At 41.7% G+C, this 24,088-nt stretch overlaps 1 protein-coding gene across 1 annotated transcript in view; it reads right to left on the bottom strand.

Annotated features, from left to right (window-relative positions):
• Positions 1-23,109, bottom strand: part of GRIK1 (glutamate receptor, ionotropic, kainate 1) — a 169,869-nt gene extending 146,760 nt beyond the window's left edge. The window contains exon 1 of the mRNA XM_009327816.1: positions 23,033-23,109. Within this exon, the coding sequence (XP_009326091.1) occupies positions 23,033-23,099 (67 nt within the window). The 5' untranslated portion in view covers positions 23,100-23,109. The remainder of the gene's footprint in view (positions 1-23,032) is intronic.
• Positions 23,110-24,088: the final 979 nt, after the last annotated feature.

The raw sequence follows: 24,088 nt of genomic DNA on the forward strand, positions 1-24,088 counted from the left end.
TTTTTCCATACAAAATGAACTGTTTGACCTAGGCAGTGAAGGGTTATTTCTATTTACTATAGGTATAAATTAAGCAACCTCACAATGTTCCCTCTATAACAAATTACTCTGTGATAGCATGGTTCAAGGCCACTTAATGATAGCGAGCCTCTCTATTTCTATTGATTTGCAATTTTTAGACTATTAAGTGGATATAAACTTGATGCTGTAGGATTTCACTCCTATTTTGAATTACATTTCACATTTGCTTCTTTGGGAAATGCTTGCTTATATAGCACCTTGCGCAGTAGACATCCTGTTAGGGCATGTCTACACAGATACTAAGCATCTCTATCGGCATCCCAAGGTAGGTGAATAAAAGCAAGGACTGGAGTTGAAACTATGGAGCCACACTAGTGCTCCCTTGACATGCTAGCCTGGGCTGTGTTCTGCAGTGATTCATTGATACCTCCTTTGGACTGAGCTGGCTGTGTCTGCCTGTACACATCCGAGCAGGTATGTCCTTACAAACCTTTGAGGACTTACACAGGTAAATATTGTACACTTCATATTTCTCAGAGTTCTGAAAATTTAGATTTTCAGGAAAGTGAAAAGCAGGCAAAGTGAAGGAGATTTTAATTCAAGCAATCTTGGCTTATTTGAATGGACATAAAATAGTGAATTTCTCCAGTATGTTTGTATTCCTCAGGGTTGCTCCTTGGTGAAATGAGTAACTCCCACCCTGGGGAAAAAAGTAAATACCACTTACTCAGCTCCTGGCACCTAACTGTGACCAGTTCTTTTCTTTTTCCTTTTCTTTTTAAGAAAAGAAAGAAGGACAACTGGCAGGCTCATTGCGGCTGTAAAGTGCATTTTAAAAAGATGCTCCATTGCTGCAGGGGTGGGTCTCCTTTGGGAGGAAGCATGTAATCTATTCTCATGATCTCAGGAGTCCTTCAGCATAAGTTCTTCCTTCCTGTTATCACACCCCCCCCCCCCAAAAAAAAAAAACCAACACCCAAATCCAAGTAGCTCTTCCTGACATGGCTCTCAGTAGACTTATGTATTTAAAGGATTGCTCTTCTTTTTTTATCAAAAATGAATTCTCAGCAATTCTGCAGTTGCCAGAATTCCTGCATGGGAAGTAAAGGCAATGGGACTAATAAATATTAATATTGCTGTATACACTGTTAGGGCTGGACAACCAGAAAAGACTTCTGGTACATTTCCAAACACCTAGTTGGATATGCATCATTATAGTTGGATATGGATCGTTACAAATATCTTTATTCCTTTGCAGCAACACATACCTAGAAAATCTCACTTTACCAGTACACAGTTTTGTTTTGCATCTATTGATGTACTGAGGACAGAAAACTAGCAGATGGAAGTATCTGGAAGTGCTTGACTTTGGCCTAACCCTACTCCAATGAAGTCTGAGTTTTTACCATCAAGAACATTTGGTGTAAGCAAGACGAATTACAGCACTTTTGTAAATCCCACACTGAAAATACAAGAATTTGGTTACACTGTGCCTAGCAGCATAGCTCCCTGGTTTATAATAAAACAAAGAATAACACCTGTTTTAAAGAAAAAGCTGAAAACAGTTGCCGCTGCAAGCAGAAGCCCATTTCATAGGATGAGATACACGGCACAAATGGGAACAGAAGAGGGTGACGGTAATGTGGACAAAAATAGCTAGACCCCCCCTGTTTTTTGTAGTATTAAAATTAGACGACAAGCATAAGATGCCAAGGGTACACCCTTTGCTCAATCGATTTCATAGATTTCAGCTCTCATCTTTTTGAATAAGACAACGGACTTGGCCGTTTGTGGTTGCTCATGCCTGGCTCTGACTTGTACACACACGCAACTGCTGAACTTAAAGAAAACCATCATTTTTATTCTTTGTGTGGTAAGCCATGTCTCTATTTAAGACCCCACAGGACCATTTAGATCACTGCACATTTTACTTCCAGATCTGAACTCGGCCCCAGGGAAGCATCCTAGCCTTTCCAGACAAGATCAGAGAGCATGTCCCTCTGTCTTTTTTATATGGGTGCTTATCTCGCTGTTGCATAAAATACGTATTAGAGCACTGTCTGTGGACAAATATAGCTAGCAAGATTCTAACTTTTCTTTCTCATAAAGTGACCAAAACCCTTTTACAGAATAGGCCAATGGAGAGAGCTCCAGAAAAGAGGGTGTTGAATAAAAGGTGGGAGGTGGATTTCAAAGGAAACTTTGTCTAGTGAGGGGGACAGCCTACTTTCAGAAAAGTTAACTTTATGTAGGATGGAAGGCCTGATGTTATACCTGATGTTATAATTTACATATGGAAAATTACCCTTTCCTTTATTTTGGTGCTTACACAGGAGTCGATACCTATCTATAGCTGCATCTCTAGAGGCTAACATCATAGGCTTTCTATATGTGAGAAGTTAAGCTTTGCTCTGTACAAGAAAGTGTCCTCCAGAGGCAGAGGGAGGAGTGCTATAAAAAGCATGTGTGGGTGACCTCGGAGTGCCGTGTCAAAAAAATACAGTGCCACAGCAGGGTTTTACAGGAGAGAGCTCACCTCTGCAGGGCAGCTAGGGAAATGGCATGGCTTTTTTGGGAGATCAGAAGATGCTGCTCCTCTCAGGGCATCCTTTTCTGACAAAGGGAAGAGAGAGAGCAGAAGCAAAAGCACAGATGCACGCTCCAAGCTGTGAAATTTCTGCTACTGTTGTTTTATCTTGGAATTTTCTTCTCAGGAACAAAATTTCCCATTAGGATGCCTCCAGAGGGAAAAGTAACCACTCTCCGTTCTCTTAGCTGTTTCCTTCCTTTCCCCTTAACAAAACAGTACTGTGTTTAACTGCAACTAATATTTGGATTTCACTGTTAATACTAAGGAGAATGAAGACTAGCTCACAGCTCAGGCTCTGCCTTTGGGGATGGAGCGGCCAACAGATGGAACTGAACAGAGAAAATGTGATGCAGATGCAGAAAATAGCAAGAGGGATACAGGCGGAAGATTATCCTCTCCAGTTTATCCTTTTCATTTGTTTGGATACATGCAGATACTCAGTGAAATAGGAAAGCACCAAATTTGAAACAGATAAAAGAAAATGCTGTTTGATACAAAGAATAATTAACTTGGGGAATGTGTTGCTACAAGGAGATACTGATAACTGAGAGTTCAGTGGGATTCAAGAAAAGATGAGACACTTATAGGGAGAATGAGAACAGCTACGATTACATCAGATAAGACTAAATGCAGAATTCATGCATGTTAGTAATAGGTGAAACACCAGAGGCTAAGAAGCTGGGAAAGAGCCTTCTTGAGGGATATCATTCCATAATTCTCCATTACAGGGTTTCTAATTTCTTCCTTTCAAACCTCTAACACTGGATACTGTTTGACATTGAAAATTGGAATGAAAAAGCTCCAGAGGATGCTTATATTGTAATTCCTCTGATTTATGTAACATTTTCTGGGAAGTGCCTGTTCTGTAAAAATAAACAGTCTGATTGTGGAAATAAAACTGCATATCAGTATTTACCTAGGTAAAATTAACCTTCTGTTTCTAAGCTGCTAACAACAGTGAGTTTCATACGTGAAATACGGTCATTGGGACTGTATGCAGCCCCGTGTCTGTAATATGTTACCCCACTCTCGCACCAAAGACCTCAAAGAGCAACAGCACCCTTTTAAACCTTGTATTCATTTACACTGACTGATTACAAAACACCTCTAGCTCACAGAGAGTAGGGAGAGCTCTCTAATAAATACACAAACTACCTTTAATTTAACACCTGTGTCTCCGAGTGGCATTCTAATACCGGGTTTGTGATCTGTGGACAGTAGTCTCTAACTGCTCACTGGACTAGGCATAAAGTGTGTCTGGCAATTTCACCATTTGGTGAATAAATACTTGTGGCTGGGCAAAAATAACACAACAGATTCCGACTCCAAGGGGAAGCCCATTTGCTGTGATTTATACACTTACTGCAGTGGATAAATACTAATGCCATCATGATTGCCCATTGTAAAGATCCTGTCATCTGTAGCAACCTGTCTTTTCCATTTGGGCCAACTGTTCTATCTGATGAGAAGCAATAAAGCTCTGGAAGGTGACTGTAAAAGTAACGGGCTGTCAGTAGCAGGCAGAGTTGTTGTTGTTTTGTCACTGCCAGTTATTTGAATTGTTAAGACTTACAAAGCCAGGAAACTTGCTGCCTTTCTTACAATTTGGTCACTTTTTTTCTTATCCTGGCAGAAATATGAAACATCTTTGAGTCTTAACTTAATACAGAGGCGTCCCTACTGAAAGAAAAAGGAATAAATCCCTTATTCCCCATTAGCTGCAAATGCATTCATATACTGTCTTGGTAGTTTTATAAGCAAGTTCATGTGACTTGCTAGATGTCTGAGTTCACACTGCAGTGTTCTTTCAAGTTTGGGGCACAACACAATATGCCAGGATGAGAGAAGTGTATTTGAAAATTTCATGACAGTTTTTGCAATAAATCCCGCATTCCGTCATCTCTTAAGCATGTTGCATGCTGGAAAGTACTTGAGTTTAACTAGAAAATGTGCATAAACACAGTTCCACCTACTTAAGATTATCATCAACCTGCCAATTCACTCTTATCTAAGATTTTTTCATTCCATTTCCTTCTCTATCCTCCTTGTGTACCAGTGCTTGAGCTCATGATGACAGGAGATAGCAAGACTGCAGTAAAGAGCTATTGTAGCAGAACTCCAATCACTGAATCTCATAAAAATGATCACCTTTATAAGGCAAGCCTGCAGGTTTCAGAAGCAACCTCCAGATCCAATTTTTAGGGCTGTGAGGGCAGGGGAAAGGAGCGCAGATTGAAAAATGATGACAGGCAGGAATTTGGAGGACTATAACCTACCTGAATATGTCAGCAAAAGGCTACAGCCAAACAGTACAGTACCGCTTCAGAAGGACTGCCGTTCCTGTTACCATATGCGGTCCATACATATAAGCTGTATCACCATATGCAGGTATCACTGTACAAATGTATCATCGGTTTTCCTAATGTCTCCGTGTCCTTTCTGCATATTGCAGCAGTCTGAGTCACTGAGAAAACAACACACAAGTCCCAGCTCCTCTTCCACCACTTTAGGTAGAGGACATCATCTCCCTCAATTGCTCTTTGCTGTCTTTGTGAGGGTTTTTTCTTCCAACTAATTCAAACATAGATGTTTATGAAGCTACCTGTGAATATTCTGCATTATAAAGGACTTTCACAGGAAGATGAAAAATTCTCTCTTTGATTTTGTGCTTTACTTATCAGCCACAACATAACAGAGCAGTGTAAATTTTGAGATCTGTGAAGGATGTAGATCAGACTTTTCGAATAACAAACATCAGTGTACTTCTGAACTTCCTACGCTCCTTGATTTCTTGAAACATGTTTCCTTATAATGAAGAGAAAGCTGAGCTACACTGATGGGCCTGGTATTCCAGAAATTGCTATCAAAGCTTTTCCCTTTGATGTCTGTCTACCTCCTGATTGCACTGCCTCTCAGGCTGGAGGGGAAGGAAAGACATTGTTGGCATAATGCTCTGTGGCTTGAATGAAAGTAGCATCACATCTTAATCCGCTCTTGCCCCACGAGGAACACAGATCTCCCCAGATCTAATCTTCCACAAAAGCACAAGCTTTATGGCAATAGCAGTGACACTTTGATTTTGATTATACATCTTCAGAGTGTAGAATGGGGGAAACCTCTATTTTGGCTATCCCAGATATAATCTAGTTTATGGGTAACAGACGCATCTTATTTCTTAAGCCAAAAACTTTAAGTCCCTTTTTCAGCCAGATTTTCTAAGGAAACAAGGTTTGCAAAATCATGCTATCTGATCATCTCAGTCCTGTTAGCACCAATAATTTAACCACTGGCCACCTTTAGCCAAGTTTGACAAACGGTAGAGGTCTCAATGTCATGCAATTCCTACAAATTTTTGAGGAATGTAGTAAATGGCCTCACCGAAGGAAAAGCTCAAGTTACCTGCAGGTTTGGTCTGCTGGCTGTTTGTCTCTTGGAAACAACATTACTGCCTCTTGCCGCTTGTCATTTGGGGATAGGCGGGAGGATTTTGAAGAGGAGACCCACAGGTGCTGCTGCAGGGAGGAGGTCAAGAAGGAACAAGAAAGGCAGCTGAGGTTACAGTAACTGTGGGATGGGGGGAAGCGGAAGACAAGTCTGGGCTTCATTAGGTCAGCTCTTCAGCAAATAGTTTGTTTCTTGGACCTTTCTTTTCTTTCCTTCCTTCCTTCCTTCCTTCCTTCCTTCCTTCCTTCCTTCCTTCCTTCCTTCCTTCCTTCCTTCCTTCCTTCCTTCCTTCCTCCCCTCCCTCCCTCCTTCCTTTCTTCCTTCCTTTTGTGAATGCAGCATCATTATCCAGCAAAAGGGATCTAGCAGTAATGTTTTATTTTTTAGGATACAGTACAAACAAACTGAACAGATCCTGATCTTTGGATGATGTAAGTTCATGTGGCTCTTTGGAGGTCAGGGAGTTCTTCAGATTTATATCAGACGTCACCCAAAACATTCCTGTGTATTTAGAGATCAACTGGGGGGGCGGTGGGGTGGTGGTGGTGTTAAAATTAATAAATTGTAACTAAGTTGTAACGCTGTGTTTTATATGTTCACAGCTGTCTTTCCTTTCTTTGAGTAACACACTCCTGGGTCCATTGAGTATGTCATGAAGAATGGCAGAAGCTAATCCATCCTAAAATACAGAATGCACCATTCCTACTAGCTATAGGAGTGATTGAACGACCTCAAAATATTCAGACAGAATCACAGGCCATGGGGACCCAGAGACCCCTGTACCATCCTAGGTGTGAATACAAAGGAGATTTTTTACTTTGTAGCATACCATTCAGGGTCTTTTTATTTCACTTTGGCTCTCATCGAGTAGAAATGCGCCAGGCTGCCTGCAGTTCTCCAGTTGAGAGCAGGTTTCACAAACGGTGGGGGCTGCCTGCTGCCCCCCTTCACACAGGGAGCTCGCTGCTGGCAACGGGGGCTGTCCCCCCTGTGGGGACTGATGTATTACCCCCTGGCTTGCCTGCAAAGCTCACCAGTTTGGGTTCCTTCTCTCTCACTCTCATTTTTATAAGCAGTTTTGCCAGATTACATTTAAATATGACCCTTTTAATCAGGTTACTCAGTATAATACAAGCAAAATTATGACGAGATGGATGCTGTTATTGCATTACCTATTTTTATCTCCATTGATTCTTCTGTATCTTTCATGAATCACCCTATTGAAAATGTGACAGGTTTATGTCAGTCACAACAGGACTGTAACAATATTAACTCTACCATGAATTCAGTGTGACACGAAAATTGTATCATACTTGACCTTATTTGATATATTCGTGTACTGAATCAGAAGCTCCATGCTAAGCTGCACAAAGCGAGGGAAGATTCTTTTCTAACAAGACATTCTTCTATATAAATAGAGGTTTGTGCTTTTAGTGTTTGCCGTGCTAGCTCCAACATGTGATCGTACGTAAATAATAATGCTATTTCTAGAAACTGTGGCTAGAAGACATTCCGCTCTCTTATTCAAGCTTGTTTACAGCACCATCAGTAGCTGGAATAATTTACACCTGATAGCATGTGTTCTTACTATAAACTAGTGAATTTTGGCATTCTTTCCATGCCTCAGCTTTGGTGAGAACAAGCAGGACAGAAAAGGAAATTCGCAGAAGTGGGAGACCTTGACAAAATCAGCAGCTGGAGAAAAAGGAAATAGGAGGAGGCCCTTTACCGTTGATTTCCTCTAACTAATGGAATCCAGAACCTTCATTTGCAGTTTGGATGAGCTGCAGTAAATTGCCCAACTGTTCTCTTCTGTCAGAATAATATACTTGCCAGAACCTCATCACTATAAACTGCCGCAGCTCCATTGACTCTGGGAGCGGCAGAGCTAAAGTAACCTTTGGGTCATACTTTTTTTTTCCCTGAGAAAAAGTGGTCTGTCACTTAAAACAAAGGACAGAGCATTAGAAGAGATGATTTTGTACCCCATTTTCTCACAGATTTTCTGTAAGAACTCACAGATAAGAGCGAGGACTTGGTTTTCAAAGAAGTTTTGCAGTTAAATCTGCTAAAGATAAGCAATTTAAAGCTCACATCAACCAAACTTCCCGGAGAAGCTGTATGTACCGTCACTGGGCTTTACCTGTTGCAAGTGAAGTTTATAACAAATTGACTACTCTGGAAGAAGGACAGAGTATTGAATCATTGAAAAAGTCTGTGCCTGCTTCCTTCAGCCCTGCCAAAAGTAGGAAGTGATTTTAAATACGAGGTATGCTGAAGGAGCTTGTCAGCACTACTTTACTTAGTAGGAATCAACATTTTAATTATAAGCCTTGCTTTCAAGGGGTTAAATCGGAAGTATGGCTGACCCCCACCTCTTTGTATCCCACCTGTCTCTGTTTTAACATAGAGGAGTAATGAAGGAACAGAGTTGTGTGTATTAAAATTCTAAAATGTGCAACTAAATATGTTGAATATTCCTTTTAAAACGCTTCTTTGATTCTTGTTAATTCTCCAGTATGGATTAATTCAGCAGTGATAACAAGATATAAAACCTGACAATTTGGCATGAGCAGTAACTACATTTCATTCAGATTTTTCCTGTGCATTTGGAATTCTGGGTCAAATAATCAATGAAGAGAGTTTACTAATATAAATTTACATTCATATTACTTCATTATAAAATACCATTAATCATTGCATCATTCTAAGAATTGTAATAAAATATGCTTTTGGTATTGCAAACAGCTGAGTTGCAAATACAAAAGCCAGGAATTCTAGCACGAAGTAAAGCTCCCCAGCAAAGTTTGCTCTGCATCTTCTAAACTATCTTAGTTATTTAAATTATTTAAAAATACTGTTTGTTACTGTACAAATGCATAGTCAGCTGGTATCACTGAGCAGCTCAGTCTCCCACCTAAGAAACTCCAGGCTTTACAACAGCAGTTAAAAGTAGCTGTTGGAGAGAAGTAGCTTCATACTATTCTTACTAGAAGTTGCTAAAACTGAGCAATTCCAATATAAATGCCATGGAAATAATACTTCTCAATTTTTCCACATCCTAGTTGGGGATGGGTTGACCTTGGCTGGCTGCCAGACGCCCACCCAGATGCTCTCTCACTACCCCTCCTCAACAGGACAAAGGGAGAAAACTAGGATTAAAAAGCTCACGGGTCAAGGTAAAGACAGGGATATCGCTTAACAATTACTGTCATGGGCAAAACAGACTCAACTTGGGGAAAATTCATTTAATTTATTGCCAGCGAAAATAGATTTGGATAGTGAGAAACAAAGACAAATTAAAACACCACCTTTCCCCCTTACCCCAGGCTCAACTTCACGCCTTCGTTCCCAACTCCTCTACCTCCTCTCCCCTAAGCAGTACAGGGGTGATGGGGAATGGGGGTTGCGGTCAGTCCATAGCAGCTCCTCTCTGCTGCTCCTTCCTCCTCACACTTTTGCCCCGCTCCAGTGTGGGGCCTCTCCGTGGGCTGCAGTCTTCCAGGATAAACCTGCTCCAGCGTGGGCTCTCCATGGGCCACAGTTCCTTCAGGGCACATCCACCTGCTCCGGCCTGGGGTCCTCCACAGCTGCAGTGTGGCTATCTGCTTCACCATGGTCTCTACAGGGAATCCCTGCTCGGGCATCTGGAGCACCTCCTCCCCTCCTCCTCCCCTCACCTGGGTGCTCGCAGGGCTGTTTTTCACACTTTTCCCCTCACCCCTCACTGCCGGGCAGCGTTTTGTGTTTGTTTCTGGGAGCAGTTTCAATAAATCATAAGCATTATTTCTAAAGTTTTTGTTTTCTTGCACACGATACTTGTAAAACAATATGCAACCCAGAAAACAGATCAAGACTGACTCTGATGAAGTTCCTCACAGGACAGAGGGAAAGTGCTAAGGATAAGTACAGCTGCCCAGAAACAAGATTTACCTGTTTACTGACAATGCATGATAACAATTTAGTACTCACAGAAATACTCAGGACAAAGATTCATACAACGGCTTCCTGAAATTTTTTTGTGAAAAGAAAGAAAAGGTGGGATCTCATCACCCTTTTGCTTACAGACTTGTAGAAATAAATTACTACACAAGTCATCTTAAAACAGTAGTTGTCATATTAATTATTCCAGGTTTATAAGAACAATTCTCTTTTCCCTCATCAGCCTTTCTCATTATGTTGCTGTGCAAAGTATTTCAATACATCATGGAAAACTGGACTAACTGTTGCCTATATAAAATAGGCTATGAAACACCCTGATTAACACAGAATTAATCTGCTTACACACAGAAACATTCCCATTTAAAGCAAAGAATCAGAGGGCATAAAGCATTTAGCCATCTAATTAGTAGAAAACATTTTCTTTCTCTTTCTCTGATTTTGTACTAACCCCAGCACTGCTGAAAATGTTGAGATGTAAGCTGTATGCTCCGAGTGTCTCTGCTGATGGAGAATTTGACAAGGTGGACATGGCCTCGATCCACTCACCCAGAAAAACGCTGCCTGCAGCAGTCTCAGGCATGCTCACCGCCACTGCTTTCTCTTCAACGTAAAGGACATACTGTTTCTCCTCCATGCGCTGCTCCCGAAAGGAGGGGAGAGCAGCTGCCATGGGGGGAGGAAACGAGGCGCCGTGATACCACGTGTCCCCCCCCGCTCTCCCCTGTGAAGCTGATGAGGACAACACAGAGAAGAGGTCATGGGGAACCTCAGCGCTGACACTCTTCCCACGTTGGTTAACATCCTCCGGCTCCGTGAAGTGTCTGCACCAGATAGTCGTGTTGCAATTTTGAGCAAGCAGCGTTTGGGGCAGCTGTAGTGTCTGGCTTTTGTATGCACATATGCATACGTGGGAGACAATTCATAAGAGGAAATGGGACTAAATTCATCCTCTTATACAGAGGCAACAGAACTGCTTGCAACACTCAATCCTATCGGTACTATGTTGCTTTAAAGGAGGCACCCTCCAGGCTTCCTCCCGGGGCCTGTGTTACGCACAGAAGGAAACAAACACGGATGAGATCTCCCCACACTGGGAGAGCTAAGAGAAGAGGGCTGGAAGCCAGGAATTCAGCCTGATAGAGGCATGTGTCTGAGTAAAACAGCAGTACATAAGTATTTCACTTGGATGCTGCAAGCAATTGTTTTTTTAAAACACATCTGTGTATCATACATACATCAGGCATCTACAGGAGAAGGTCTACACAGATGAGAAGATAAATGTTTCTTGCTGGTTTTCCTTCATGACAGTTCTGATTTCAAGATGACGGCATAAGGATTACAGTTTCCCAGACCACTTGCTGTTCAGGGCACATCCCACACTCACTCCATCTGCAGATGCTTTTTAACATCAGTACATGGATCAACGACAGGACATGGTCCCCAGGGAACAGCCTGGCACCCTAATAGAAAAAAGAAAGGCTTGTGCAGCAAAGTATGCAGTGAGCCACACTGATGCAGGACAGATTCTTCATTTCAAAGAGAAAATCTGCATTCTTCAGAAAACAGTGTTCAAAAATTTAATCTTCATTCAGTTCAATGGAGCAGCTTTATAATTTACAGCACCAGATAAAGCTAGAAGATGTAATGTGAAATATCTGAAGCAGTTCTTCCCCTGTATTAAAATGCACCTTGGGCAACAGAGCCTTAACTTCTCTTAACATATGTTTCTAGCAGATAAGTAAACAATTTGGACGTGAAATGAAAATTTTCAAGATAGTTACAGTTGGAAAATCATCAGCTCATATTAGACTTCAGCTGCGGTGCCCCACTGATAAGTTTTGGGTGTGGTTTGGCATAGTTGAAAGGAAGCAGCTTTGGAAGAATAAAAAGCTTTTTGTGTACAAGTTGTTGGATCAGAGATAGCAGGAAGAAAGACATCATTTTTACATCGAAACTCTGAAAGCGGCCTCGGTGGCAGGATCGAATCGTACGCCAGAGCACGTGGCTGGAGAGAGCTGAGCATCTCCATGCTCAGACAGAGGAGAAGCAGACAGAGGAGGCAAGGCTGGGAAGTTTAAAGGCAGAGAAGTGATCCACTCAATGCATTGAGTTGCATCGACATTTGGCTTCCTTACAGCCGCGGACTCCTTTGGTTTCGTGGACAAAATCTTTAGTCACATGCACGTTGAACTTTGTGTTCCGTGGCGTCCGCTCGGCTCCATGGGGCTTTCTTTGTCTGCGGCAGCGAGCTGCGGGTGAGTGCTGAAGTCATCCCGACACCACCACCGCGGCGGCTTAGTGGTAGATCACAGACTGGCAAATCACCCCCAGTGAAGCTCAGCACAGTCACAAGCCAAGCGGGCTCTTTTCAAAGTCCCCCCCCATGCTGGCTTATACGCACTGAATATTAAGCCTTTCTCTGCAGCGAGCTCCCTCTGCCCAGCTCCCTGCCACCAGGCTTAGGGAACGCGTGTTACGGACAAGAGTACTGTGTGTTCTCAGAGGAACCTTCCCCGAACCATGTCCAAATGGAGAAGCCGGGAACCTTGTACTTAGCCTTTCTGCACTACTTGGCCATTATCAGACAAACAAATGGAAACTCATTCAAGAAAGAACAAATACCCACCTTTAATGGGTTTGTTTAAGCAGACGGAGCTCCAGTGAAGGAAACAGCATGTTGCTGTAAAGATTGCAGCATTTCACTAAATAACATGTCAGAAGAACAGCCTGTGTTGGCTTGTCCTAGCAGGTCTGGTTCAGACAAGCCAGACTGCCCTGCCACAGCTGTCAGCACTGCTGCAGACCACCATCCTGTACCTCGAGGTTCCATGGTCCTTCACCAGACAATGGACCTGAAACTTGGACCAGACCTACAAGGCTGGCAAGGCTCATGCAGGCTGATGACTTAGGTGCTAAAAGTGCTTCATCCCAGCAAAGGCAAAAGAGCTTTCCCACAAGGAAGCTCCACCTCATCTTCTATGAGCATTGTCAGTAAGACCTTGCAGCAGCTGTCAATAAGAAAGGACTCCAAACATTGTCCACTATGCAACCTTGTGTTCAGCTGCTTATAACTCTGTCAAATGGTAGCCATCTAAAGCAACATTTCCCCCATCCTGCAGCTGTCTCAGACCGAATACAGGAGGTTTTAGCTGTTCCTGAGACATAACAAATACATTTTTTTGCCCAAACTACAAAGATTCTGATTATCTTTTCACTGAGAATATCTTCATGCAGGGACTTAAAATTTGATGGCCTGGTGCTGTGAATGCAGTCAGTGAGAGCTTTTTACCAATGGCCAGGTAAGTACCTACCGTACCCGTTTGTACGATGCATATGTTGCCCAGAGCTGCAGAAACAAGCCTGTCCCTTGCCTGGTTTGGTGCCTCCAGCAGTATGAGCCAGGAGCCTGCACTGCCCCTGTGCTGCCAGCCAGCTTCCCATCACCAAACACCTCTGGAAAAACACCAACAGAAGCTGCCTCCTCCTTCTCTAGGGCCGGGTCCACAGGGAGAACAGCCACATCTACTGGCGATGGGTGGCACAGGTCTCCATCCCGCACTGCTCAGCTGCCGTACTGCTGGGGATCCTAGCCGTGCCCATAGGGTGTGAGGGGAACGTTCCTGGCGTTTCTGATTGTTTCTTACACAGCAATAGAGAATTATACCAAAAGCTTTTTATGTAAACATGTAAGATTAAGAAGTGAAACCCCAGAGGATGGGAAATATTGAACTAATGTTGACCAAACAACTTCAAAATCCCATCCTTTGTTACCTAGCTAGGGACATTATTCTTCAGGATTTCTGCCTCATTTACTGCACTCTTCTACTATAGTCTTTTGCATTTAATATTTTTAAGTATGTATGAATAAATTGCGGATATAGGTTTCTATTAACAAAGCAATTTTGGTTAGCATGAGCACTGTTTATCGTACAAAATACATTTGAACAATCGTAAGGGAAAATAGTACAGCGGTGACTCCACATCCTTCTTGCACCCTGTACAAGGTATTTACTCATTCATCTCCTATTCCAACAGACTATCAAAGATCATCTGTTTGATTTTTAAGTAATTTCCTGTGCTCTGTCTGAACCCTAAGATGAATAAAAGCATTCAAAAACAAAACACGAAAATATTTTAATCAGAAATTGTAATTTTATTTGTCTCCAAATTGCAAGGAAGAATTCTTAAGTGGTTTATTATAGTTTCTTTAATAGTTCTCCAATGGCTTATTACTGTATTATTTTATGTGGATAGCTAACTTGCTATCCACACGAGATTGCTGAAGTTATTCGTCATGCGTTTTGACTCATTGGCCAACATGACAGTGACTGACATTCTCTAGAAAAATATAGTACAGCTAAAAAACCTGACCTAACTTTTAAACAGCTTTCTCTGTGATACTGACATAATCAAATAGAGTTTTACATATGTCACGCTGTTGCTGCAGCAACCTGGCTTCCTCTCTTCTGACTACCGATAGGGAGCCTCTAAGCTTGATATGGGCTCAGATGTCTTGAGATTAATCTCTTGGGACCATTCCAGAGAAATCAGGATTAATTTGCAGTTCCTTGAAAATGAAGTAACTATTTCACGTAATCTACTTTTCACATTCCATCAGGCCTGAGCTTCCTATTCATAACCTTTATAGAAATGACTGGGTTGGCACAGGGTCACCAAGACATTTAGGTGAAAGCCGTTTGCACAGCGGGAAGGAGGATTAAAATGGCTTTGGCTTTTCTTGTATTTCTCTTGAATGTAAGCTGAGAAAAGGTTACTTTTGTGAAAGCAAAAGTTGTATTGGGGGGGGGGGGGGGGTCCTTCCTCTGGATGTTTACATCTCAGTGCATCTAATTTTCAGTTCTCCATATCTTCGTCATGGATGAGACCGAGACAGTGAAAGCAAAAGATTGTAAGCACTGAGATGGGTAGTTCCTGAAGCCAGAGTTAATTCGTAGCTAGAATTTTATAAGGACAACTGAATATTTGATAAAGACTTCAACAGTTTTGATGGTACAGTCTACATCACTGCACATGGCTCAAATGCTCTGAAAGCCTTTTTCCGGCTGCTTAGACCCCTTCTTGGGGCAGAAGGGGGAAACGGTGCTGGAACAAACATGACGCAAGAGAACGAGTCAGGCCAAGTCACACGGGTTGCTGTATTTGCCTGGGAGTTACAGTCTAGTAAAACACTTAACCACCTTGCCAATGCACATAATATCCTTCTAGAAAGGGCATGAACAACAAAATGTTTCTGTATTCAAAATATGTATCATTACAGAGGGTACGTGTGCATAGTGGAGTAGTACATGGGAGTGCCAAAATGGGGAAAAAAAATTTAAATTCTTCTGTACCTAAAGGTGTCCATCCCTTGCTAAGACTTACCACGCCTGATCTTCAGCAGAACACCACTCTGCTGAGCAGATGTGAAGTCAGAGGCTAGAGAGGACACGGCAAACCATGCTGAAAAGATGCTCAGAAGAAATCTGAGCAGTGAAAAGGCACTTCCAAGGGCCATGGAAGTTGGTGGCCTCTGAGGGGCTTCTGGCTAAGGTCAGATACAGCACCGAATATTTGGCCACTACCCAAATCAGGAGAAGGTGGCACGTGCTCTGCTTCTTCAGAAAATCCTCCAGTGTCAGGGAAAATCTTCAGCGTTGTCTGCTTTGCACTGCACATCCAGGGCTGAGCTCCAAGCGTGTGCAAACCGTTCAGGCCATAAAACACCTACCTATAAATTGTTTAGTTAAACACACTTGGGCCTCTGTAGCAGCAACACTTAGCACTTCATATTACTGATTTCCAAAGGATCTATGCAAATCTTCACCTAATATACAAACTACAAGGAAATGTCAAAGTTGTGATGCAGTGGGTAGAGGTCCGGGGTGATGGCACTCGAGAGACCTAGAGTCACTCCCAGCTTTGCCATAAGTTTGCCAGCAAAACACTTCTGTTATCTGGCCTTGGCTTCCCCAATCATAAAATAAAACTAATTGTATGTGCTTTGTGAAGTACTCTGAGCTCTACTGCTTCAGAAGATCGCAGTGTTGTTATTATTCATTACAATTCTTGTTGAAATATGACACGGTTCATGCTACATGTGACAAAGCAGTAAGGAAATTAGTTCAATACAACCTTTCATCGCATGGTAGACCCCAAAAGCACCAATTTCCATGGATTTGCCTTCTAATTTTATGATGCAAGAATATAAGGTACATACAGCTTTTCTTCTCAGTACTGTCTTGCAGAATCGTGCTAAACCCAATTTATATAATCCAGCTTCCCCTAAAGATAGCAGAATTCATAGTAGTTGATCATTGTTTAATTGTTCTACTGCATTACAATATACAGTAGTAGTGTTACTATAGCTAGGCAAAGCTATAGCGAGGCAAGGCTCGTAAAGAGAAGTAGCAACCTTTGATTTACCTGTTTAGAGACATAGCTGTAAGCCCAGATGCGTGGGCTGCTCTTGCTATTCACTGCAGGAAAGCAGAGAGTTAGAAACCTACTGGCTTCTGTGTGCACTCTCATGGACCATGAAGGCCAAAACTCTCAGGTAGGAGAAGACACTTAGCATTAAAGAAGTAAGCAACTAAAGTAATACTTAGGATATGTTGGGCTGACATACAGACTGCCATTAACTGCAGAAACAGCAGTGGCAGATTAGGCAAGCCTAATTACTCACCTAGGGATCTGGCTTGCATGCTGAGGACGTTAATGACACATCTCTCCCTGGGAGGGGAAGGGGAGGTGATCTTTAGTAGAAGTGAGTGGCAGCAAGCACCATATAAACATCCTGGCAGGACTCTGCTCCATCGCTCATCCCAGGGGAAGGGAAGAATAAATTCATATCTTCAAACATTTTTTCTTCTTTTCTTATAGCTACCTAATGTTGTTCTTTTAAAACAGCATTTTTTTCAAAACTCTTTGATCCACAGCATACACTAGTGTCTTTTCCTGGTTATGCTGTCCAAAACATTTAGAACTGAAAAGCCTGTATTACTTACAGTGTAGTGAACGGCTCTCACTATATTTTATCATGTTTGATCTTTTAAAAAGAAGTGTTGGGGTTTTGTTGGTTTTGGTTTGTTGGGTTTTTTCTTTCTCTGTAGGAGAGCATGCAAGATCACAGTGATTTTAAGGTCTCAGTGGCGTACCGCTGAATTCAGGGAGGGCTCTGTTCCTTCTCCACCTGAGAGCCAAAGCAAAGCCTCAGCATCTGTGATAATGCTTCCAGCAGAAGTGTCGCTTGGACGTGACGGCTGTGGGAAGTTTCGCTGCTCCTTCATATGTAGGTAGAACAATGAGTTTCGCACACATGCTCACTCAAAACAAGTCCTGCTCCATATCTCTGGAGGTTCTTCTGCACTCTGACTGTCACTTCCACCTACTCAGCATTGCACCAGGACCTCCACACCATTTAGCAATATGGGAGGATGGCCGGTCTTGAACCCCAGCCAGAATCAATATGTGCTGTAAACATAATTTTCCTTGAAATAGACCAAGTTTGCATGTGCAGATCCGATGAGAGAATGTGGGAGCCATTTCAATGCTAACAGAATTTATAACGCTCCTCTTCTAAACTTGTGGTAGTGCAGTCTGAAAGCCCAAAGGAAAAAACAACTAGAAAGTATAATTGTAAACAGCCTGATGGACCCAAGAAAAGGAGCTCAAAACTGAGCCTTTGAGACCACTTCTAACTCTTTGTCCGTACTGCTGGGCCATATAACTGATTCACATTTCCCAGTGTTTGTGCCACTCTAACTTAATGTCCCGGTACAGGTGGAGCTGTAAAGATAATATAAGGAACCTTCCACACTGTCAGAGGAATCAAAACAAACAAACAAACAAGGATACTTTAGCAGCCCTATCAGATACTCACTCCTCTAGCTGAAATGAAAAAGATGCCTATTTGGAATAATGAAAGTTTTAATTCTGAATTTTGATTTTGCTCAGTGAAAGCAAATTCATCATTTGAAAGCTAATAATTTTCTAGATAATACTGTATCACCTTCAGCAGAAAGAGAAAGAAAGAGAGAGGGAAGGGTAATAACATTCCCACTGCAAAGCTTTCTCAAAATCATAAACTCATTACTGCAAACTAAAATCTAAAGTCAACCAAAAACTAGGACATGCTGGGCTTGCGGGTTACAGATCCAAAGCTGTGGAGTAAAACTAATCAGTCCTTGGATTTTTTTTTTTTTTTTACTGTAGTACAATCTATAGCCTACTTGGTCAAATCAAGCCTTTCTGAGAAAAGAAGATTAGAGGCATTTGTTTGAAATATTGGGGGGGAGCAGGATTTAAACTTTATTACTGACAGGATATACAAAACAGACTGTAATGAAAAAACAGTATTGAGATTGTACTTGCGGTCTGAATGGAAAATGTTAAGCGAAGACAGGGCCATATGGAGGAGCTTACAGTTAAAGCAAGAACTGATGCTGAGGCAAATGCCCTCTAAATAAGTGAAATTAGGCGTTATGGGAAAGTTGCAGGACTTAAAAAAATTATTACACCTGAACACTACAAACAGGCTACTAAGCAAGAAAAGAAATTCAAAGAAATGTAATTTTATTTTATTTGATTTATAAGGATTGTTCCACCTGCAATGATGCCTGTATTGAGCATGAATTGTTAATTGAAAAAGCACTAGGAAAAGTATCAACCATTTTGTATAAACAAAATATTTGATGAAAAATTCTTATCCTTTGGCAAAATTTCATCAATTTCATTTTGAAGATTTTATACTGTATTTTACCGAAGTCTGAACTGTCTGAGCCAACGCACATGTGTTACATAAATGCATTTGAAGCCTTGGTGAACCACAGCAGGACGTCCTATTTATCTGCCCACCTGGAGCTCACTGCAGCGTTATGGAACTATTTTGCACAGGGGCACATTAGGGTAAACCTTGCATAAGTTAAGAGAAAATAATAAAATACTACAGCGCAGATATCAATGTCCTGGCTTGCTTTCCATTTCATTTTCCTGTAACCTATTTGACTTTTGACCAAGCAAGCTACGTGAAATTTGCCATAGTTAACCACATATCTCCCAAGATGTGAAATGCAGGGTTAACATATCTTCATGATGTATTTTTTAAATGGTTTTATCTCCATCAGTACTGTCTAAACTGTCCTAGCTCTGGTCCAAGCTAGGCAAATCCAGCCTTGCTTCCTTAGTTTTCATTTTCTAGTCTCAGGACCTTTTCTTTGTTGTTCTCCGTCAACCTCTACTGACAAGTGGTCCACGACAGAAGCAATTCATACTCGGTGTTTTTGTTAATACAGCCCTGAGCAGCTGGCTGCCTGCTGCATAATTATCAAGCCACAGTATTCTAGACTACTTGAAGACTATCGCGCGCCTTTAGAGCTCATCTATTTCATGCTAAAGCAGATATTTAGGACGTAGGTATATTCTGACAACAGAGACACAAACTGCCAATTTTCTGGAAAGTGAAGGTCTCCTCTATAGTTTCTTCAAATCCTGAGCAGCACTTTACACCACCCAAGCAATAACATTCTGGCCACGGCACAGCCACCCAGCAAACACCCTCACTGAGGCGTCAAGAGCTGACGGTGTAACAGGTCCCCGTAACGCTGGCGAGCTTCATGCGCTCAATGACCACCATTGCTTGGCCTCGGGAGCGAGCTCCAGAAATGCTCTGTAGGGTGCACTGGGGCAAAACAAGAGCTAAAGATGCGTAGGACCTGATTTTGTCAGATCCTACCTGTCATTAGGAAGGGTGGTAAGTAGGTAGGTCAGTCAGGGAAATTACAAAAGTTTCATCATTCTCAATATATTAAGTATGTCCAAGGCAGCTTTTCAGGCAATTTAAACTGGCATAGCTCCCTTGAGTTCAATAAAAGGATGCCCATTTACATCAGTTGAACACTGGCTTCACGACTTTTTAATATTCCCCAGCGGAGCAACCCAGTACGGCAAACGCCTTCCACGGCATAAAAGCCTGGAAATACAATGGTATGGAACCCAAAGTAATCCACCCCTCTGCATCATTGAGCCTAAATGGCAGAACATAAAGAAATCACCAACGAGATTTTGATTTTAATAATTTAGGGTGAAACCATGCAAATCATTATGCAGTCAAGTGTTTCCCCTGAGCTCACTATATACATTGAGGCCACTTGGCTCCACTGACCTTCTGAATGCCCTGCTAAGGTGCTGGCAATACATTTTTCATCTGCCTTTTATAGGGTATTTTTAACTTGATTAACCATTTAAAGCATGCAAGCCAAACATTGCACTGTCTCACACTTGTACAGTACTGTCAAATCCCATGAGGAGGGAGATGCATAAAAATTGATGTTTGGATGTTTTGGTAGCAATCCTTTAGAAATATTTGTAGCAAAATAGTTTTCTGCTCAGTGTAGAATGAGGAAATTTAAGCAAATTGTACTACAGTGAAATGATAAACCGCTGAGCATTCAGGATCTGGTGAAAAAAATGTAGTTAACGTCTCAACATCTAATGATAGAAAATGCAGTCCCACTTCTCACAATACTATGGAATAGAATAACTTGTAGACACCTAGTAAGAAATACTTTTGAAAATTAGCATTTAATGATGTTCAAATACAACAGAGACTTTCCAAATACAGTTTTTGCTATGTCACACTGATGAAGCTCAAATGTGTATTAATATCATTCCCTTCACAAACAAAATCTCAGAAAGAGTTGACAAAAAGTAGCAAATTTGCAGTGAAATTAATTAGGCTTTTGTCTTTATCATTCTCACAGTGTGGGAATGATAATATCACGCAGGAAAAAATCTCAGAGCTCTAGCCCTGCTTGGGGAAATATAGACATATATTTTGAAATCTATATTGAAAATTTCAACTCATTAGAAAATAATATTTTGCAGATTACGTTGACTTATGTGTGTCTGTTCTAAATCTGTATCTCTTAATTGGAGAGAAATATTATGGGGCTAATCCTGCATTTTTGAAAACACCATTCACTAAACCACTTGGAATTTTGCTTAAGTAAGGAATCAGTGCGGAGTATGAACCCGTACTTAAATATTCCATTTAACTACAGAAACACTCAAATTACTGAAAATTACTTCTGGTACAAACTGAAGGGCATCTATTTCATCACCTAAAGCAATTTCTATGAAACCTAAAAATTACTCATTTGCTCATTTTCAGGAGTTGTTAATTTTAGAGATTAATTCCAAGATTCATCCAAGTATAACTTCCTACAGGTATTTGTTGAAAACTGCCACATTCTTTTTTTAATTAACTCCAGTGATATGTTAATAACTTACATAGTTTCTCAGCTATTGGCTAGTTCTAATCCAGAGCGTAGCTTGAATGACTACCATTTATAAGTTTTCATGTAATATCGCTGAAGTATATTCTTATAACCTAGTTAGAAGTTATAATGGCCTTAAGGATGTACAGCAAGAATGAGAAAACTCTGTATCCAATATTAACAAATAAATTTTGTTGCTGCTGAGATTTCAGCGCTTTGGAAGCTGTTTCTGCAACTTAGTGCTTGCTTGTCTTAATTTATATTCTTCCTTCTGTTATCTGAGTTCATTTATTTTATACAAGTCGTACAAGTAGGATAGATAAGAAGGTTAGGTTGACTCAATGTAAAAACTAGAAATTCCTTAGTATTAAATCAAAAATATCAGGGTCATGAACTTTAAATATACCTTTATATAATACAGTCTAGTGGGTTATGTATAGATAAAGATGGTATTTCCTTGGACAGCTCTATTACTTCATATATCAACGGAAAAGCTTTTCAACATGAACCTGAAAAAAATACTCAGTAAGACACTAAAATTTAAGTACTGTTTTACCTGAGACTGAAAACTACATCTTATCTCAAAATCCATTATTTTTATCCTAATGAGTTAGTTTTACTGGTCATATTGCCATCCCTCATTTTCTTGTTTGGAGGGCTAGAAAAGTAGTCATTAGCTAGATGCTGAGAAATAGCTAGAATTTCTATCGCTAACATGTCCTTTTTCAACTAATTGAATACCAACAAGAGAATCCATTCATTTGTATTATAAGCCAGAAAAATAAAAAAAATCCAAAAGCTCCCTAACAGTGGAAAATGCAATTAAACTACCAGCGTATTAATTCAGGTGCAAACCACTGCACCATCGTATAGCAGTGCTTTCCTTTCCTTAATTAACTAAAGCATGAAGAAGAAAATCTGATGGCTTACTAGCATTTTCTTCACTGTCAGAAATGCGTTGGGATGATTTTATTATGTTATCACAAAGAGTGTTGGAGGAGTTATTGCCATCACTTCTGTTTGTCACCTCTAAGAGTGACAGACTCCACAGAGAAACTTGCTGCTGTTAACGGATGTGAAGGATTAATATTTTATAACATCATTACTTTATAGGCAGGATAACTACAGTAATAAGAATACATTTAACATTTTATGCATTCACAACCATGTAACACACAAGAAGCATTTATTCTCCAGCAGCATCTCTTTGGGTGTGTATTTGGTTGCTGTGATTGAAAGCTGAGCAGTTTGTCATACTTATCATTGTTTATATTGTGGTGGAAGTAACAGAGTCTAACCAGTGTTAGGGTACCATCGCGGCACGCACTGAAGGAGTGAATCCCAACTAGAGATACACACAGATCTTGCAGCAGAAAGCCTACAAACCACGCAGAGCAATTTTAGGGAAAAGCAACGTGGGCAATTGCCTGGGAGCCTCGCTAGACCAAACAGAAGCGGCAAAGCAAGTTTTGCAACGGGGAGGTTGGCAGGGAGAGGAATGCTCACCCTAAATCTCTGCCTGGGTCCCTGCAATGCTGATTGCAGCTGTGAAGCCGAGGTTTCGTCCTGCACAGAGCTAAGCATTTAGACTACGTTCAAGCAAGTATGTTTCCCTTTAAACTCTGGCATGCTCCTTTCTCCTTCAGAGGCTATTCCCATTAAAGCTAAGCAAGTGAAGGCTGCCTAGTAGCAGAGATGATGCTCGTGTATTTCCAAGGCATCCTGCTGTAGCACGTGGCTTAGTTATTTGAACATGTTTTACTTTCTTCCACAAGTTTCATTGGCCCTGAATTTACTGGTCTGTGAAAGCACAAAGCTTTATGTTTCATGTGCTCTGTGCATGTGCACGGACATTCCCCTCGGCTCCAAACGGGGCACAGTTACACTGTAGTGGTGAGCAGAGAAACAGCAAACTTCACCTGCATCCTGTGAGAATAAAGAAGTGAGCATACACTGAATATGGACAGTTACATACTCATTGCAGATTTTCAGCTGCAAGGTGCAGAGCGCCTTCAGCTTTTCTTCCTTCTCCCCCCCCCCCGCCTTTGCTCAACACTTTGAGGGACTGTGTCCCTTAATTTATTTAAATGTTTCGCTCATCGGGTCCCTTGCTCTCTACGCATATGAGGAGCCTTCCACTTGATGTTTAAAGGAGCACTCCTGAGGAAAGCTGAGTGAGGTTAACGCTTGCCAGGTCAAAAGGCATGAATCTTTCACTTTGCACAGGAACGTGCCTTTAGGAATACATCTCCCCGGGTGGCACAAACAGCTTCTTTTCTCTTGTTTTGCTTCATGTTCAGTGTTTGTCAAGCAAAAGAGGCACGGGCAGAGAAACAGAAGTGTGGCAGATTTTGCCTACATCTTTTCCACAGTTTCTCCTAACCCCTAACTCTTCTGATACTTTGTATTCACTGTCTCATTTGACTGACACAAGAAACCCACTGTAGGGCGAGAGGCTTCCTGTGAACTGAGCCCCGTTTCCATGGTGCGGAGTTCTCTGCTGAAAAATAAATTCCTGATTTCTGGGGGCTACACCTATGTACAGCACTCGCGGAGCTCCCCACACCCCAGGGTTAGGGGCCGAGGGCAAAGGAGGGCAAACACGTCCTCCGTCCTAAAAGGCTACCCTTCGCAGGGTACGGTTGGTTCCTCGCTCTCCGGTCCGCCCTAGGAAACCTCGGCACTTTTCGGCATGCATTTTAAGGTCACTGAACCATTCCTGCGGCCCCCACCGGCGTGGCGGGGAGAGCGGTGTTTGACTGGCTTTGGGCGCACTTTACGCCCGCTGCCGGGGAGCGCTTCAGCGGTGACACCCTCC

The sequence above is a fragment of the Pygoscelis adeliae genome, unplaced genomic scaffold (assembly GCF_000699105.1).
Source record: "Pygoscelis adeliae isolate BGI_AS28 unplaced genomic scaffold, ASM69910v1 Scaffold14, whole genome shotgun sequence".
Classification (NCBI taxonomy): Eukaryota; Metazoa; Chordata; class Aves; order Sphenisciformes; family Spheniscidae; genus Pygoscelis; species Pygoscelis adeliae.